The following is a 14,141-nucleotide window of genomic DNA, read 5'->3' on the forward strand; positions in this document are numbered from 1 at the left end:
CACAGCAGGTCAGAAGCGGTGTTGTGTCTCCTTAGGGAGAGCACCCAAAAAGTGTGTGGGGACACCTAGGGGTGAGTGGATCAAGGAATGGTATAGTCTCTCTCCAAGGAAAGCACCGAGAAGGGGTGTGGGGACATCTAGAAGCTAAGTAAGGAGACTTATAAGGCAATGCTCCTCTGGGAAATGTATGCAAATCAGAAAGATGGGAAAATACCTCTACAGCGCCATCTATTGGATAGCAGCATTCTTTCAATTCAAAGTGGCCTTATGACAAGTCCCCAATGATTGGGAATATTAACCCAAGCCAGAAACCATGCATGGACAGACTTTCAAGGTGCTTGCCCCTCATCAGTAGATGCAGTAGGTTTCTGGCTTAGTCTGTGAGGGGCCTATGACGTAGGTCATAAGCAATGTTGTGTCTCCTTAAGGAGAGCACCCAAAAAGTCTGTAGGGACATCTAGGGGGTGAGTGGATCAGCGGATGGTATAGTCTCTCCCCAAGGAGAGCACCCAGAAGGGATGTGGGGACACCTAAAAGATAAGTAAGGAGACTTATAAGACCTTGATCCTCTGGGCTAACAGCAATGACACCCAACTTACTAGCTTGGCATTGTATGAAATCATGACCCCGGCTAGTCTAGCACCAATAACTAGGGCTCATTCAAATCACTCAGGTCACTTGATTTTCCCATTCTAATTTGGATTCACACAGAAACTGATCACTTAGGGCTCAGTCACACGGGCGTTTATTGCCGCGATTTGCGCATGCGCATGCGTCCGGCGATTTTTTTTAAAACCATTGCTTTGCAATGGTATCGGACACATGAGCGCTTTTTATGCGCTCGTCCGATAAATTAGAGAACAGAAATCGCAGATCGCACCTATCTGCGATCTGCGATTCCTGTTCTCTTCTCTATATGCGCTCAATGGAGCCGGCGGCAGCAGCGCCGACCCCAATGAGAACATATAGAAGACAAATCATTCTTCTCTGCCACAGCTGGAACAGCTGTGGCAGAGAAGAACGATGTTTGCCCATTGAATTCAATGGAGCGGCAATACAGCCGCTCCATTGAAAGCAATGGGCTGCCGGCGTGCGCGGGGTTAATTGTCGGGAAGGGGTTAAATATATAACCCCTTTCCTGCAATGCATCCTGAAAAGTGAAAAAATAAAAAAAAAGGATGTGCTCACCTGCTCCCGGCAGCCTGAGATCCCGGCGGCCGTCCTGCAGTGGGTGTGAAGGGGGTGTGACTCAGGCTTGCCCCTGATTGGCTCAGCCTGAGCCAATCAGAGGCTGATCTCAGTCACACCCATTCATGAATTCATGAATGGGTGTGACTGAGACTTGCTTCTGATTGGCTCAGCGCTGAGCCAATCAGGGGCAAGCCTGAGTCACACCCCCTTCACACCCACTGCAGGCCGGCCGCCGGGATCTCCAGCTGCCGGGAGCAGGTAAGTACATACATTTTTTTTATTTTTTCACTTTTCAGGATGCATTGCAGGAAAGGGGTTATATATTTAACCCCTTCCCGACAATTCATCCCACACTCGCCCGCAGCGCATTGCTTTCAATGGAGCGGCTGTATTGCCGTCTCCATTGAATGCAATGCGCTGGACAGCTCCGGCCCGTTTCTAATGAAACGCGGCTAGGAGCAGATTTTCAGGCGATTTTTTTGGGCCGATTTTTCGGCGCCGGTCACGCGATTTGCGCATGTGCATCCGTCATGCGATGCGCAAATCGAGTGAAAAAACGCCCGTGTGACTAAGGCCTACATATTATGCTGCACTCCAGGGTCATGGGTGTAAATCTTGGAAGGATCAGTGTCTCTAATAAAGTGCCCATTAGATGTACCGTATATACTATAATATAAGCCGACCCGAGAATAAGCTGAGGCACCAAGTTTCACTCCAAGAAACTGGGAAAACCTATTGACTCCAGTATAAGCCTAGGGTGGGTTTATACTCGAGTGAGGTCCATGCACCATTGCGTTCAATGGGGCCGCCGCTGCAGCCCCATTGAAAGAAATGGTGCACAGACCTGCACTCGAGTATAAGCTGAGGGTTTTTTTTTTTCAGCATAAAAAATGTGCTGAAAAAGTCGGCTTATACTCGAGTATATACGGTATATGGATGTAGTCTCCTGCACTGGACATCTTCTTGGTTTTACATTTTTTTTAACCCTTTCCAATCCACTGTCTGACGTCTAAAGACATTCTAATTTGAAGGCTGTACAGCTCCAATGTCGGAAGACGTCCAGCAGGGTATTCTTACTGTATATTACTGGCCGCTCTGTTGTCAGAGGCCTCTCGAGCTTGTCACATACTGCAGTACTAGGTCTAGCCAGCAGATGACACCATTGTATAATGGCAGAAAGAGAAAGCCCCCTAGGAAACCCTAAATCCAAAATTGGATTGCAAAGAGTTAATTCTGAACAAAATCTCACATTGTGCCCATAGACCCAGTGCTTTTCTTCTCTGTGTGTGCAAAGCTATGGCCTGGACAGGGTCTTGCGTAAATAACGTCACCATGCTGATATCTAGTATTAGACGCACTCACATCTGTGCCCAGCCTCCAGTGCCATGTCTTTTGTTCAGCTCTGTCCTTGGAGCCGAACAACAAAAATATTGGAACCCCTCCAGACACACACAGCGCCAGACAGAATCTATTGACTAAAATAGGATCTCCGCGGCTCCTGGCGTGCTGGCCGAAATCTTCCCAGACCAAGTATTGCAGCATGGTGCGCTATTTCGTCTGGGATTGTGTGCTGAACCTGCGCCTGAGGCTCCAAACTGCCGCAGATGTGATTGGGGCGTTATCTGCCAGCAATGCCAACAGACCTTAACCTACTGTTTACCCGCATGCAATCAGGTGGGAAGGTCGTCATGTTATTCGTTTTCTACCATGTGAACAGATGAAAATCGCATCAGCCGGCATAAACTTAATTAGTGTTTTTTATCACACTCGCACGTTTACTGAATACACAGATGTAGCAAACCTTAACTTGACGTTTAACACGTTACATACTGTTATTATTGACCTGACATTTTCAGTGGCATGTAACGTGTTATATGTCGATTGCAAGTTTGCCGCATCATTGTATGTAAGACCTTAAATATGACGTTTGCTATATCTGTATATGTTTTGCCCTTAGGATGCCTCACAGCAGCAGATCTCAACACTTACTGAACAATACCACTTCATAGATGAAGACGGGAATGCCATCCATTATGAGATTCAGGCACTGTCTGGCACCAGTCCTCAAATGGTGAGTTATTGTATGATTTGATATATATGTTCTTCATGGCCATGATGGATTACATGGAAGAGCAGAGGACTGAGTCCAAGGGTGGCAGACATGTCTCTAATCTGCTTTTAAATCCCCATTTCATATGGATGTTGCTGCACATATTGGTGCCGACTTCAACCCCTGCGAGATAAAGGGCTGTGAAAATCTGTGACATTTGCCTCATTGTCTGCCACCAACTATGCCTGTATGGGAATCTATGGTAAAGCAAACCGTTTCCTATGAAAGGACTGTTTATGACTTCTGTTCCTATTTAATATCTGTGTGTTGCACAGCCATTTTTATGAATAGCAGTCCTGGAATATACAAAGTGGGCCACAAAAATGAGCCCCGCACCGCACTGTTATGAAAGATGTCCAAAAGAAAATCTGGGGTGCCCATAGCAACCAATCACAGCACAGCTTTCATTATACCTCAGCTATATAAGAAATGGCAACCAATCACAGCGCAGCTTTCATGTTACCTCAGCAGTGTAAGAAATAGCAACCAATCACAGCGCAGCTTTCATTATACCTCAGCTATATAAGAAATGGCAACCAATCACAGCGCAGCTTTCATGTTACCTCAGCAGTGTAAGAAATAGCAACCAATCACAGCGCAGCTTTCATTATACCTCAGCTATATAAGAAATGGCAACCAATAACAGCGCAGCTTTCATGTTACCTCAGCAGTGTAAGAAATAGCAACCAATCACAGCGCAGCTTTCATTTTACCTCAGAAGTATCAACCAATGTGATTTTTGCCCTGTACACCATCACTTCTTGTTCAATAAAGCAAATTTACACAAAGCGTTACTTCTAGAGATGAGCGAGCGTACTCGCTGAGGCAAATTACTCGAGCGAGTAGTGCCATTTTCAAGTGCATGCCTGCTCGTGCCAAAAGATCCGGGGGCCGGCAGGGGGTAACGGGGGAGGGGGGGAGAGATCTCCCCTCCCCCATACTCACTCCTGCAACTCACCGCTCACCCCCACCGGCCCCCAAATCTTTTGGCACGAGTGGGCATGTACTTGAAAATGGCACTACTCGCTTGAGTAATGTGCCTTAGCGAGTACGCTCGCTCATCTCTAGTTCCTTTTATGACTGTTCTGCTGCACAAACGTCAGTCAGATTCTCTGTGGACAGAAATACCTGCTGCGGTGTATTAATAAGAAGTGCTGTGTTTACACGGATTGTTGTGTATTACGGATGTTTTCACTTATTCTTTTTTCTGTTTGGTGAAGATGATCTTGGCCAGTGAGTCGGAGAGCGGACAAGTGTTTCATGTCAATGTGATTCCCTCCAACCAGACTACAGCCCAGCTTCTTATTCCTCAAGGTAACCGCGAGTGATGGGAGGACTGCCTTCTGAATGGGCGCACACGTGGGTGATGTCACAGCTCGCTGCTCACCCTCGGGCAGAATTTATATCGCTTTTAGATTTAGCTAGTTATTAAAAAAATTTAAAAAAACTTTAAAAGAAATGAAAGAATTACTGTCTGCTGCCCATAACATTATGTTTCTGTTTATAGGGCTGTGTTTTATGGGGTGAGCTGTGGTTTTTATTGCTACCATTATGGGGCACACGTCTTTTCTATCACTTTTTACTCAATTTATTTTTTGAGGGTAAGGCCACTTCTACAAACAGCACTGGCAAAACACCGTAATTGCAATCGCAGCATTTTGTTGCAATTTTTACTGCCGTTTTCAACACACCCCATCATTGTGAAGACGTGCCAAAATAGAGCAGGCAACGCTCAAAAATTGTGGCGTTAGAAAATGCCGTGTTTGAGCGCAGGTCTGTAAGGACCCATTGAAATTAATGGGAGCGTTGTATCGTGGTAAAAAGCGCATGTGTGAGGGTGGCCATGGTTACTTGTCAGACTTGGGCGACTTGACTTTGGATTTTTTCTTTATTCCAGTATATTGTATACTGAAATATTTTCATTTCAGCTCATGAAGACCTGCCACAGGTTAGTCTTAACCGCTTCCTGCTCTAGGACATACATTTCTGCGGGGCGACCTCTCTTCATACAGTGCAGGTGTCAGCTGTTTACTACAGCTGACACCCATGGACTATAGCAGTCGGCTATTAACCCTTTAAATGCCGCTGTCAATTCGAACAGCGTACACCCCAACCCCCCCGCGGTGTGATCGGGGGAGCCGTGCAGGTGTCATGGCAGCCGGGGCCTTCTGAAAGGCCCCAGGGCTGCCTTGGGAGACTGCTTATCAAGCTGTAGCATTACGTCATACTGCAGGAGTGATCAAAGCATTACATGTTGTAGTCCCCCAGGGGGGCTTAAAAGTAAAGTTAAAAAAAAAGATCAATAAAGTTTTTTGTAAAAAAAAAAAAAAGTAATAGAAGTTTAAATCGCCCCCCTTTTGCCATATCTGTAATTAAAGAATCTAGATCATAAGATAAAAATACATATTTAATATCGCCGCGTCCGTAAAAGTCCGATCTATCAAAGTAGCACATTATTTACCCTGCAAGGTGAACGTCGTTCGAAAAAAAAAAAAATAAAGAATGCCAGAAATGCACTTTTTCAGTCACCTTGTTTCCCAGAAAAAGCGCAATAAAAAGCGATCAAAAAGTCGTATGTATTCCGAATTAGTATTAACGGAAACTACAGGACACCCCGCAAAAAGTGAGCCCTCGCTCAACCACGTCAAAGGCAAAATAAAAAAGTTATTGCGCGCAGAAGATGACCGCAGAAAATAATTGAAAAAGTTAAATGTCTTGGTATGGTAGTAATCGTACCGATCCATAGAATAAAGTTATCATGGCTGCCATGGTAACCTTTGGGCATACTGTGATCACTTTGCAGGAGGAGGAAACGATGTGGAGAAGGATGGATACCATCTGCTAAGATTTAAATGCCCGTGATCAGAGCTAGCTTTGATTGCAACTATTGCGGGTGTTTGTTGATTCACACAGCCGTACCCACAGAGTATGGAACCCTCACCTGCTCCGGCAACCGCAGATGTATATCATTGTTAAGGGGTTAAAAACTTTTAAAATGGTCAGTCTATGTTAGTGGATCATAGTGTGATAGTGAATAACTTGTAGTCCGCTTACAGGTCTTGAGGGGAGATGCTGGGATTTTTAAACTCCTCATAGCTTGGCATGCTGATATAGAAAAGTTCTCATAACTACTGCTAGAGTTCAGAGGGGTCTGCTTTTGAGCACAAATGGCACCCCCCTCTTGTCCTTGGCCTGTGTCTGATACTACAGCTCAGCCCCTTCATTTGTACCGGGATGGGTTCTGCTTCTGCATAAGGTCCCTGGCAGTGGCACCAATGGCAACTGTATCTGTGTCCTTGGGACGTGGATACAGACTAAAAATAATGAAAATCTGTACACAACTACTGTGTGTGTCCTCACTGCAGTGGTCTTCGCTCACTTCTGGGTCCAGCAGTCACATGCCTGTGGACACAGTGACGGCTGCAGCCAGTCACCGGTCTCCGTACCTGTTAAGCTCAGTGATTGGCAACAATAGTCACGTACTTGGACAGGCGCTAGATCTGGACATGAGTGAAGGCCGCCATGAAACCACGCAGAAGTGCAGCCTGCAGCAGGCTCTGGAATCTGGGTGTTTTTTATTTTATTTTATTTTTTGACAGAAATGTTTTTGGGGCAGGGTGATAGTGGAGGAGGGCAGGACCTGCTTTAATACCTGTGCACTGGGCCCACTCTGGTATTTAAACAGCCCTGACTTGGTACAGAAGGATTAGATTCGACATGCACTGGCCAAGGAGCCAGTTTTATTCTAAGGAACATGAATGGTTGTACGTTAAGATGACCATAACTGTTTAATAATGTGGTTTTTTTTATTTGAAGAGTCTGTAGAACACGACCAGACCAGAGAGACTCTGCAGACTGTACAGGACGTCTCGGGGAATGCCGTGCCAGAAAACACCACCAGCTTAATTATTCAATCCAACACTAGACTTGATGTAGCAAAGAAATCGCCCACCAGGTAGAAAACTATAAAAATCATGTCTTACTGCTGCATTGTGTCATCATAATCGCATAGTCCTAGTGGAAAATGCAGCTACAGATCACCTTTTTTTTGGAAATGTTTTAATTTCTATTCAGTCATGGGAACAAATGTGTAGATGCAAGAATATGCCAGTGTGACTGCGGCGCTACATAGACCGGGTAAAGGAATTGGAAATCACTATAAACATGGAGAAGTAAAGAGGAAAAAAACAATAACGCATATGAGCTCGCTGACAGTTACAGTAAGGCCCCCTGCACACGGGCAGAAATTCCACGTCGAGATTTCCCGCAAAATTTCCGCCCGTGCCCGCCTGCATAGGATTGAATTACAAAACGCAATCCTATGCAGACAGGCACGATTTGTCCGCGGGAAACCACGTGCAGAAAACAAATCGTGGCACGTTCTATTTCTCTGCGGGTCTCGCAAGCGCTGGCTGGGCGGCAGCCGGGACATCACAGGGCAGATGCGGAAGCAGGTGAGCCGCACTGGTCACTGCAGGGGCGCGAGTGGGATCCGACCCAGCCATCTGCAGGCGGCCTAAAGGTGCCCTTACACATTATAGATAAATGATGACAGAATCTGCTTATTTTTGTGGATTCAGCCAATTATCTTAAGTATTTGGTTGTCTCCCCTGACACCATATTTCAAGGAAAAGAAGGGTCGTGCTTGTTGGATTTCAACAGGCCTGCTCTTTGTTCACCACAGGAGATAAACAGCTACCAGAAAGTTCTGGCAGCAGCTTATTCCTCTCTCCACATTGAAAAAAAATGGCCTGAGTCAAGTGCTCGAAGAGTTGGGACTTCCAGCCATTATCTATCTTACATGTTTGATCATTGTAAAGGGTTTGTAGCAGAACTAACTTTTATCACCTACCTATAGGATAGGTGATAAAAGTCTGATTGGTGGGGGTCTCATCGCTGAGACCCCCACTTATCCTGAGAATGGGGGACCCCCTCGTCTCATCATTGCAGAGTCACTTTTCCCACCCACAGTGACATCAGATTGAAAGGAGCGATGGACGCACGTGTATGGTCACCCCTCCCTTCACTAGCTCCACCAATCCCATTAAAAAAGGAATAGGGCTGCACCACACATGTGCAATCGCTGCTTCATTTAATCTTCTCCTCACTGAGGGAAGTACTCTAGTGACACCTCAGAGAGGAGGACATGGGACTCCAGTTTTTGGGATTGGTGAAGGTCTAAGTGGTGAGACACATTTCCCTCCTCCCTCCCATCAGACTTTTTATCACCTATCCTATGGATGGCTGATTAAAGGGTCTGTACCAGAAATAACTTTTACTATTGCCACCATCGTGTTTAATCAAAGTCTGATTTTCAATGTTGTCTTCCTTTAACCCCTTCATGACATGGCCTATTTTGGCGTTGAGGACCAAGCGATTTTTTTGGTATTTTTCCATCTCCATTTTTCAAAAGCCATAACTTTTTTATTTTTCCGTGGACGCGGCCGTATGAGGGCTTGTTTTTTGCGTGGCGAACTGTAGTTTTTATCGATGCCAATTTTGGGTACATAGACTATATTGTAAATTTTTTTTTTTTTTTAATGATAGCAGAGAGAGAAAACGCATTAATTCTGCCATAGATTTTTTTATTTTTTTTTTACACCGTTAATCATGCAGCATAAATGAGACTTTCCATTTTTTCTGCAGACCGGTACGGTTACAACGATACCAAAATTCTAACATTTTTTTTAGGTTTTCCCACTTTTCTGCAATAAAAACCCTTTTTTTTGGAAATCTTTTTTCTATTCTAAATTGCTGCATTCAAAGTCACGTAACTTTTTTATTTTTTGATGTACAGAGCTCTATGAGGGCTTATTTTTTGCGAGACGAGCTGTAGATTTTATTGGTACCATTTTAGCGTACATACGACTTTTTTGATCACTTTTATTGCGTTTTTAGTGAGGCAAAATGCTAAAAATGAGCATTTTGCCTCAGTTTTTTAGCTTTTTTTTAGCGTTTTTTTTCGGTGCACAATCAAAAGCATGTGCAACTTATTGTACGCATCGTTACGGACGCGACAATACCAAATATGTGGGGTTTTATTTTTTTTTTTATGCTAATCTGAGAAAAAGCATAAAAAATGTTTTTTTTACTCTTTTTTTTTTTACATTCTTTTTAATTCATTTTTTAAATCTTTCTTTTTTTCACACTGTTTGTGTCCCTCTGAGGGACTTTAACTACTGCCCTGATGATCGCTGGTATAAGGCATGGCAGAGCTACTGCTCTCTCATGCCTTATCGCTCATACAGCGATCTCAGGCATAGGCAATAGGCGTGTCTGGCGTCCTGTTGCCATGGTGACAGGCCGGGCTCTCGCGATGACCTCGCGAGTTCCGGCCGGAGACACAGAGGGAGCCGCGCTCCCGCTGTGAACTCTTCCCCTGCCGCGATCTACTTAGATCGCGGCAGGGAAGGGGTTAAAAGTGGCAGGCGCATCTCCGATGTCCCCCCGCTGCTGCAGCGAGACGCCGGCTGTGACTGACAGCCGGCTCCCGCTTCGGGATAGCGCTGGATCATATGTGATCCCGCGCTATCTCCAGGACGTAAGTTTACGCCCTGCAGCGGGAATGGGTTAAGGTGCATTCACATGGGTGATTTTCACACGTGATATCTGACCGATTGTGATGTGGTCAGATATTGCGCATGAACAGAACACTTAAGCAATTTTATTTTTAAGTTTTTTTATTTTTCCTCAGACTGATGGTCTGAGATTAAAAGGTTGCTGCATGCCCTTTTTTGGGCATTTTTTTTTCTCAAAATTGCCTATTGTTTCCTATGGCAACAAGAAAAAAAATTGCTTCACGGACCAATATCTCACACTCTGATATAAATGCACCCTTACAGCTTATGTAAAGAAAACTGTTATAAACTCTATAAAACGTGTTGCTTTTCAGGTTATCTGCAGAACAGTTTCCGAAACCTCTTCAACCACTTCCTCCAAATATTCCTGTTTGGGCTCGCCGTCTTAGGAGTTGTGAGGTAAGCTGAATTTGGTAAAGTTGCAGCATGACATTTAATTATTATTCATATGGTATGTAGATATTTGTGGCTTTTAGTATAGTTTGGCATCTATTGTTAGATGGTATCTAAAAGTCATAATTTTTGAAGTGGACAGATTGGCTTCATGTTGTCTGTTTGGACAATTTTGAATTCAACTGCATTATTATCTAAGGGGTCTCTTATGTGGGATGGACCTGTCAGGAACTGATGCCCAACAGTCATCCCAGTGTTGATCGCTACTGTGCTTTTACACAGGAACGATCATCGCTAGTAAATGCAGGTGGACCGGCCAGGGATCGTTCAGGCTTGCCCACCTCCATTCCCAGTAAACAGGCAGTCTTTCATAAATTAACAACTGCCTGTTTACACGAGCCGATCGCTGTTCAGTTTTTATGAACGATGAGCAATGAGCCAACGAATTGTCATTTGTCTTCAGTCAGTGAATGTATTTAGACGAAACGACAATCGTTCATGTTTCTAGGATCGCGGGAATCTGAAAGATTTATCTGCCCATGTAAAAGGACCCTTACTGAGAACAATCACATTTTGATTGACAGTACATACATGAAAACTATAAAAATAATACATTTACTGGCACAACAGCTCAAATAGCCATGTAAGTGGTCTGGCCAATACGCTTAAACTGCAGGTTACAGTAGAAAACTATATTGTTATGTCAGAAGAATGAGCTGGTCAGATTGCTTGACTTTTTCTATTGGCATTCATTCATTTCAGAAAATCGGAGATTCATACCGTGGTTACTGTCTGAGTAAGGCTGAACTGATGAATATTTTGGGTCTTCACAAGCAACACACAATGAGTGTGTGGGGGACCAGACAGTCACCAAGCCCAGCCAAGCCAGCCACTCGGCTAATGTGGAAGTCGCAGTATGTCCCATATGATGGAATCCCTTTTATTAATGCAGGTACACAATGTAGCTCTATATGGGTTCTGAACATGTGTGAAGCTTTGTTTTCTGTCACCCGGATGGTTCTCACTTCCTTTCAATATCCCCAGGCAGTCGCTCAGGGTGAGACTACTCTACCATTTCACAGAAAGGATGGCGTTGACCAAATCTCTGCCTTTTAGAATTTGCTGCATAAACGATGAGCGATGAAGCTCATCGCTCGTCGTTCAGTTTAAATAGCGGCCGTTCAGTAGTGAACGGCCGCTGTGTTATGTGAATGGAGGGGGGTGGGAGAGCGAGAGGAGAAATCTCCTGCACTACCCTGCGCCCCTGCTGGCCGCTCCGTGAACAATCCAACTCTGCTAGCAGGAGCACGGGAGTGAGGAAAGACAGGGACGAGTGTCGGGCATCATCGTCCCGTGTAAATAGACCTTTAGACACCTGGCACATTGTCAAAATGTCTCTTAGCCCTTTATAGAGACATGCACTTGCTCAGTCACAGCCAGAAAAAAATCCCACTGTAAATAGTAACCTTTATTATGGTTTAAAACCCCTTAGAAATACAATGTACAAAAACTTATCAAATTGACCAACTCAAATTGTGTCTTCCATATAAATATAAATCATGTGATGTAAGTCAATGGTTCCAATCAGAAGAGTAATATAAATATAATAAACTCCCAGAGAAGCTCACCTCACGATTTGATGAATCCTTCTTCAGGGTAAGTGTTTCTGAGGGACCATCACTGTTTTCAAGATAAGTAGGGTAAAAAACGCAGGAGCCAATTTACACTGTCCCTTTTTTTGCTGCTATTCCTTTCTACCTGCAAGTAGTGTTACTGCTCTGATAAAAGCGACCCTACTTCTTCGTAGCTACCCCTCACCTGTCTGCTGTTATACCCTGGACTCAAGTCACCATCTCTAAAAGGGAGGCTCCCAATGCGTTTCCCTACTGGTTCCATGGGTCATTCAGGGGAGACAGTGGTCCTGTTTATAACTGCCTTGGTACACAATCCTGACACCCTTATATTGGTCTGACAACAGACCAATGTAAGGGTGTTAGGACTGTGACCATGGAAGTCCTTTCTAGCCATACATTTCTCCTTCTGTGGCCAACCATGGCAAAAATGGAAATGCAACATCTGACAGCAAGCAAGGGAACCACTATGGCAGCCTCATGCCCTAATGGGACATATGTGAAGATGTTGACGTCTTGAGACAAGCCTTCTAAACGTCCAGAGGTATGCTTTAAACAAATGTGCTTCAGATGTAATTGTTGTCCTTTCAGGAAGCAGAGCCATTGTAATGGAGTGTCAGTATGGACCAAGAAGAAAAGGATCGCAGCCCAAGAAGAGTGTAGAGACTGACAGTACTAATGGGCAAATGTATAAAGCAACATGTCCAGCAAGGTGGGTACTCTGAGTAATATAGTAGCATAGTTTGTAAGCCTGAAAATAGACATGTCCATCTATCTTTTTTTTTTAATTATCAAAGGTCCTAGGGCTTATATGTAGAAAAACACATATCATTGTACATTCGTCACGCCCGGTCTAGATTTCCAAAAGTTACATTTATATCTTATTAAGTGATCTTTAGTTATGGAGAAGAAACCTATGTACAGGATGAGCGGTGGGTTGCGAGGGGGAGCAGGGGTGAGCGGGGGTAAGAGAGAGATCTCCCCCCCCCCCCCCCATCGCCCCCCGAATCTTTTCGGACGAGCAGGCAGTTACTTGAAAATGCTGATGCTCGCTCGAGTAATTTCCCTAACCAAGCGTGCTCGCTCATCTCTAGTGCTATACTCAAGAGTGTTCCAGAGAATGATCTTTACCATGTTGAATGTACTATGTATTGTTGTATGGTTTCGTTGTCATTCATTCATTTTCCATCATGGCCACGAATACTATGATAATATAATCCACATGTTGTGTCTAGGCCAGGGCTTAGGACTTTCCAACAATCTGCATTTACTATATCTCCAGGAGAGGTTTGATAAATGCTAGACTGTGGGGGTGCAGCCTCATTTGGGGAGAAGTGGTATGGAGCCGTGGCTTAGTATGATGTAGTGTACCTCCATATAACTTTGTGATACAGAAACAGTGTGTTAATATATCTGCCTTATATATTTAGCTAATGAAAATAGTATTATGTTTTATTTGTAATAGTAAAATTACTTACACAACCTTTTTTAGGATATACATCAAAAAGGTGAAGAAATTCCCTTCTTATCGAGTTCCTACAGATCCGAAGATTGACAAGAAATTGATTAAATTGGAGCAAGAAACGGCATTTAAATTATTAAAAAAGGATTTAGAAGCAAATGAGGGCGTTCTCAGGTATGATAACCTTCATGTGTGCGCAACTCTCACATAACTTGTTCCATACCTGCTGACTACAATGTAAAACACTAGTGGGGTGCAGCATTAACGGGATCCTGTCACCAGGTTTGGGCAACGTGAACCCAGGACAGCTATGTGAAAGTGCCCCCATGAGCGATTTATTATGAAACACTGCGGTACTTCAGAGTCAACAAACTTGGATGTTTGATTTGGCACTGAGTCATGGAGGTGAGCTGCAGCAGCCTTTCCCAGCCTGCATGATGCAGAGTGACCACTCTCTCCCCTTTTGTATATAGGGAGAGAGCTGCCAGTCTATATGCTGTGGGCAGGGAGAAGCTGGTGCAGCCTACCCCTGTGACTTTGAAGTTTGATTTGGCACTGAACTCCAAGTGTGTTCATTCGGAATAAAACATCCAAGGTGGTTGTGTGTATATCTGTCCGGGTTCATGCTTGCCTGTGATTCCCATTAATGTACCAATAAAAGCACATATAAAATTGTGCAATAAATAGTAGAGGTAAATGGTAAAATATCAAACAGGTAAATGTATTTTTTTTTGTTTTGACTTTCCTCCCATCACATCACTAGATGCATGCCTGCC

At 44.2% G+C, this 14,141-nt stretch overlaps 1 protein-coding gene across 3 annotated transcripts in view; it reads left to right on the forward strand.

The window, feature by feature from the left end:
- CARF (calcium responsive transcription factor) overlaps nucleotides 1–14,141 on the forward strand; it is a 39,088-nt gene that overhangs the window by 10,558 nt on the left and 14,389 nt on the right. For all 3 annotated transcript variants that reach the window (XM_066575428.1, XM_066575427.1, XM_066575429.1), the window contains 7 exons: nucleotides 3,149–3,262; nucleotides 4,522–4,615; nucleotides 7,118–7,256; nucleotides 10,194–10,278; nucleotides 11,035–11,224; nucleotides 12,495–12,615; nucleotides 13,396–13,539. In XM_066575428.1, coding sequence (XP_066431525.1) covers nucleotides 3,149–3,262; nucleotides 4,522–4,615; nucleotides 7,118–7,256; nucleotides 10,194–10,278; nucleotides 11,035–11,224; nucleotides 12,495–12,615; nucleotides 13,396–13,539 — 887 coding nt within the window. The remainder of the gene's footprint in view (nucleotides 1–3,148; nucleotides 3,263–4,521; nucleotides 4,616–7,117; nucleotides 7,257–10,193; nucleotides 10,279–11,034; nucleotides 11,225–12,494; nucleotides 12,616–13,395; nucleotides 13,540–14,141) is intronic.

Source organism: Eleutherodactylus coqui, chromosome 8 (genome assembly GCF_035609145.1).
Source record: "Eleutherodactylus coqui strain aEleCoq1 chromosome 8, aEleCoq1.hap1, whole genome shotgun sequence".
NCBI lineage: Eukaryota > Metazoa > Chordata > Amphibia > Anura > Eleutherodactylidae > Eleutherodactylus > Eleutherodactylus coqui.